Source organism: Eimeria maxima, genomic scaffold (assembly GCF_000499605.1).
Source record: "Eimeria maxima Weybridge genomic scaffold, Emw_scaff1443, whole genome shotgun sequence".
In the NCBI taxonomy this organism is placed as follows: Eukaryota; Apicomplexa; class Conoidasida; order Eucoccidiorida; family Eimeriidae; genus Eimeria; species Eimeria maxima.
The window spans coordinates 5,356-8,994 of NW_013564401.1; the positions used below are offsets into that span (position 1 = coordinate 5,356).

General features: G+C 50.6%; 1 protein-coding gene across 1 annotated transcript; it reads right to left on the reverse strand.

Moving 5' to 3' along the window:
- Positions 1-958: 958 nt before the first annotated feature.
- EMWEY_00052730 (hypothetical protein, conserved) lies at positions 959-3,419 on the reverse strand (the record flags this gene model as incomplete). Its single annotated transcript, XM_013479905.1, has 10 exons — positions 959-1,051; positions 1,181-1,256; positions 1,390-1,529; positions 1,676-1,751; positions 1,849-1,981; positions 2,099-2,249; positions 2,368-2,446; positions 2,538-2,662; positions 2,822-3,102; positions 3,302-3,419. 10 exons carry the CDS (start codon positions 3,417-3,419, stop codon positions 959-961), a joined length of 1,272 nt encoding a protein of 423 aa, XP_013335359.1.
- Between the last annotated feature and the right edge of the window lie 220 nt (positions 3,420-3,639).

A 3,639-nucleotide genomic window follows, 5' to 3' on the forward strand; every position in this document is an offset into this window, starting at 1 on the left:
AAGGACCCGATGTGCTGCTAACTGTTTCTGAGGTTCATCTAGCATAGATGTGCCAGAATTTAGCAGACGAGCACTTATTCAGCCTTATTAGCCAGTCTACAGGCACGTAGGACGCCATCAAGCGAGCAAAAGTATTCAATAGTCGTCCACAATGTTTTTGTATGGGATCCCGGATGGCGTTATTGCCCGTGCACGTGGGGTTGTCTTGCCGTCCAGGCTACAGCAAGGTGCATAGCAACTCATGACATGTCGCTTTCTCTCCCACAACGTGCCACATTCGTATTAGTCTCTCCCTTACCGATATGTCACTATGCCTAGTAGTACGCATATAGTATATTGCTATGCCTAGCAGCACTACGCATACACTCCGTCGTCACATGCATCCCCCTTACAGCTGCAAATGCTTGTTGCCTACACTACCTCATCGCGATTTTGTCGGCGCCGGTGTCAGCATCGAACGTAGCTGTGTATGCGAATTCGAAGATGGCTGCCGGCAGTGGCACTTGTAGACTACAGGGAGAGCCCCTAGATATCGGTAATTCTCTCACGTCGGTTCGTTGCCACTAGCTGCGGCTCCCCGTGGCTCCTGTGAATAGCGATATATGCTTGTATCCTATGGAACAAACAAAACTGTTCGCAGGTCATTGAACTGCTTCCTGTCCAAATCATGTACGATGAACAGCCAAATTCCCTCGCAATAATTCCGAAAAAGCCAATTTCTTCTGCGCGATCCGCAGAAATTGGCAGAATGATGGGTGGCTTGGCCACTGCCGTGAGTTACTCCGATCCACCGAGCCGCTCAAACTCCATACCAGCAGCTTCAGCAAAGAGAGAGCACCGTCCATGGGAGCATATACGCTCAGTATAAAGCTAACAATTTCGCACGGTAACGTCCCCCGTCAGAAGTGGGGGCTGAAAAGCGATTAACCACACTGACGTTTCATTTGCGCCGATTAGATCAGGTTTTATTTCCTCGCAGGCGATGAAGTTCTCTGTGCTGCAGTGCTGTATCTGTAAGGAATTCAACCGTGCCTTCCAATCTCATATTTGGCTGCATAAACCAGTAAGCAAGCAACATCCACAGTATACCATTTGGGCTCCTTAGCACGCCTCAAATATGGCACTTACAAGACTCGCTCTACGTGGTACAGATTTCTGATACGCCTAATTTAATGCTTACGAGGACCATCTGTGACAAGTCCGAGAAATCCCCTGCAAGTGACTCCATCTCGTCTCGCAAGCGGCAGTGCCTGAGCCTAGACATTCACGCAAGACACGCGCAGAGCGCAGCGCGAGCTAGATGTTACCTTACCAGTGTAACGAGCCCTTCACCCAACCAAAATATTGGCAGCACTGTGCCTGTTTTCCTCAACCAATATGCTGACCCACCATGAGGCTAAGTAGTCGGCAGGTGGAAGGACGGAGCGCTGTAGTCGCAGGAAGTTCTCGCTCCACTCGATCATGTCCAACTGCCTTTGCAGCTCGAACTGCTGAGACAAAACGATGCCCATTTTATCCTCCGTGCACCCCTGAATACTCAACATGCTTGCAACACTGCTTATGAAGTCTGCAGAATGGCTGTGGAGTAAATACGAAAACCTCTGGCCTTCAGAAAATTCCTCAGCAGGATCGCTTTTCACTAGCCACACACGCGCGACCCTCTGACCACTCTTACCTTTAGCTGGTTCATCGACTCCTCCAATATAGAGTAACATCTCTGTTCGACGGAACGGCAGTTGCAGCGGGCTCCACTGCGGACAAATGACAAGCATCGTCATGAACCTTCAGTGTCCACAAGGGACAAAGAAATCCAGTGACAACCCCAAGAATAAACAAGCCGTGAAGTACTCGATAAGACTCTGAAGGGCTTCCAGTTTCTGTGTAAGCTCCGTTCTGCGCTTCTCTAGTATGAGATGGGGTTGGCGGCCTTTCTCCAAAGTCCCAGAGTATGCCAGTGACAGTGGTATCAAGGTGCAACCTCCTGTAAACAGTCAATCGGCAACGGTAACAGAATGCCGCCTTTTTCCTTCAACACGTGGGAGAGCGGTTTCACGAAAACGGAAAAGGTCCCGAAAACCATCTTCCAAAGTAAACTAACCTGGAGAACTCCTACTCGTTGCCCTACCCGTCGCATCTGCATGAAAGTGGTTAGGCCGGCACATGCGGCAAACAGGTGTATGACACAATGTGCAAAACGCCTCATATTCTTCCCCTGTGTGCTGCTTGCAGCGTCCACTTGGTTTGGGCATCTACGCAAGTAAGAAGGCAAAACACCGCAGCAGCCAAAAGTACGCTTCCTGACGAACATGGCTTCGGGCACCAGGAAGAATCACCCCTTCAGGCGGCACTAGTGTCCAGTGTCCGCACCTCGTTCAATGGAACTCTGATGTGCCTTGACACCAGCTTGTTGTAGGAATGGAGGCGTTCGTCGCACGCTTCGCACAGCCTGAAAAGCCAAACGCAGTACATGGGGGATGGAATGGTGCCGACAAGCAACCAAGTTGTTCTCAAGGATTGATGAGAGAACCGTTACATACTTAGCCATGTCTGCAGGGCACCAAATTGCAGCTGGTGAATCCTGGCAAGTGTCGCAGAGTGGTACGGCAAATAGCTCAGGCTCTGTGGGGTCCACTTCGAAGAGCACCAAATAGTTTGGCACCACCTGAAGTTCGCGCGATACAATACGCATGACAAATCATATTGCAGCGTTAAGGCTCCAAGTTGTTGCCAGTCCGCCAACTGAGCTCGTAGCCATAAGCCACCAACCTAGAGCATTAAATTCCTACCATAGACAATATTCAGCGTCTCACCCTAATCTCACCTGTGATGAATCGTAAACGACGTATTCCTGACGGAAAGTGTGTCGAGGCAGGACGCCCGCTGTGGCCATGGAAAGTCCTCTATTTGCCTGTCGGATGGCTTCTGCCTTCCTGATGCAGGACGACCCCTTGGACTGTTCAGGATCGTCAAAGAAAACTGTAAGCGTCTCTGTTGGAGCTGCCGCCCCATTCTGCAGATATGCACTATCATATTCTGGAGGCAGCGTTGTCCGTTCACCCGAGGCTTCTCTTTCGTCAGACATGACAACCGAGTGCCCCACTCCTGCAGAGAGGACGCCAAAGCGCTGTTCCACTCACGCATGGCCTTTCCAGTTTTGTGTATCCACGCACGCCCTGGCTCCCTTCTGAACTGGTGAACTACCCTTAGAGGCGATTCGCTGAAGAGGATGGCTTGAGGCAGGACAGTAGCCGTCGTTACAAACAGTGTCTCACGAACAGCATTCGTGTCGGCAGCCTCTTACCAACTTTACAAAGGAAATATTCGTAGATGCGCCGTTCTCCACTGAGAAGCTGTGTCTTCGCTGCTTCCACAAAGTCGGACAAACCGTGCTTCTGTCGCTCTTCGGCGCTGGAGGTCATTTCCGCTGCAGAAGGGCAGCAAATTGCACACGTTTGAACTGCTTTTAGAAACGACTTGTTGTAATTCTTAGAGGGCAGTAGAAGTCTTCCATGAGGGTAGATAGAGACAACTATACTGTCACTAGCATCTTGATGACGAGAGCATGCCCGTGTAGCATAAGCACATCGCCGTGTCTGTGCATCTGCAGCCCACATGAAGGAAGCGTGAAAGGATCCGGTG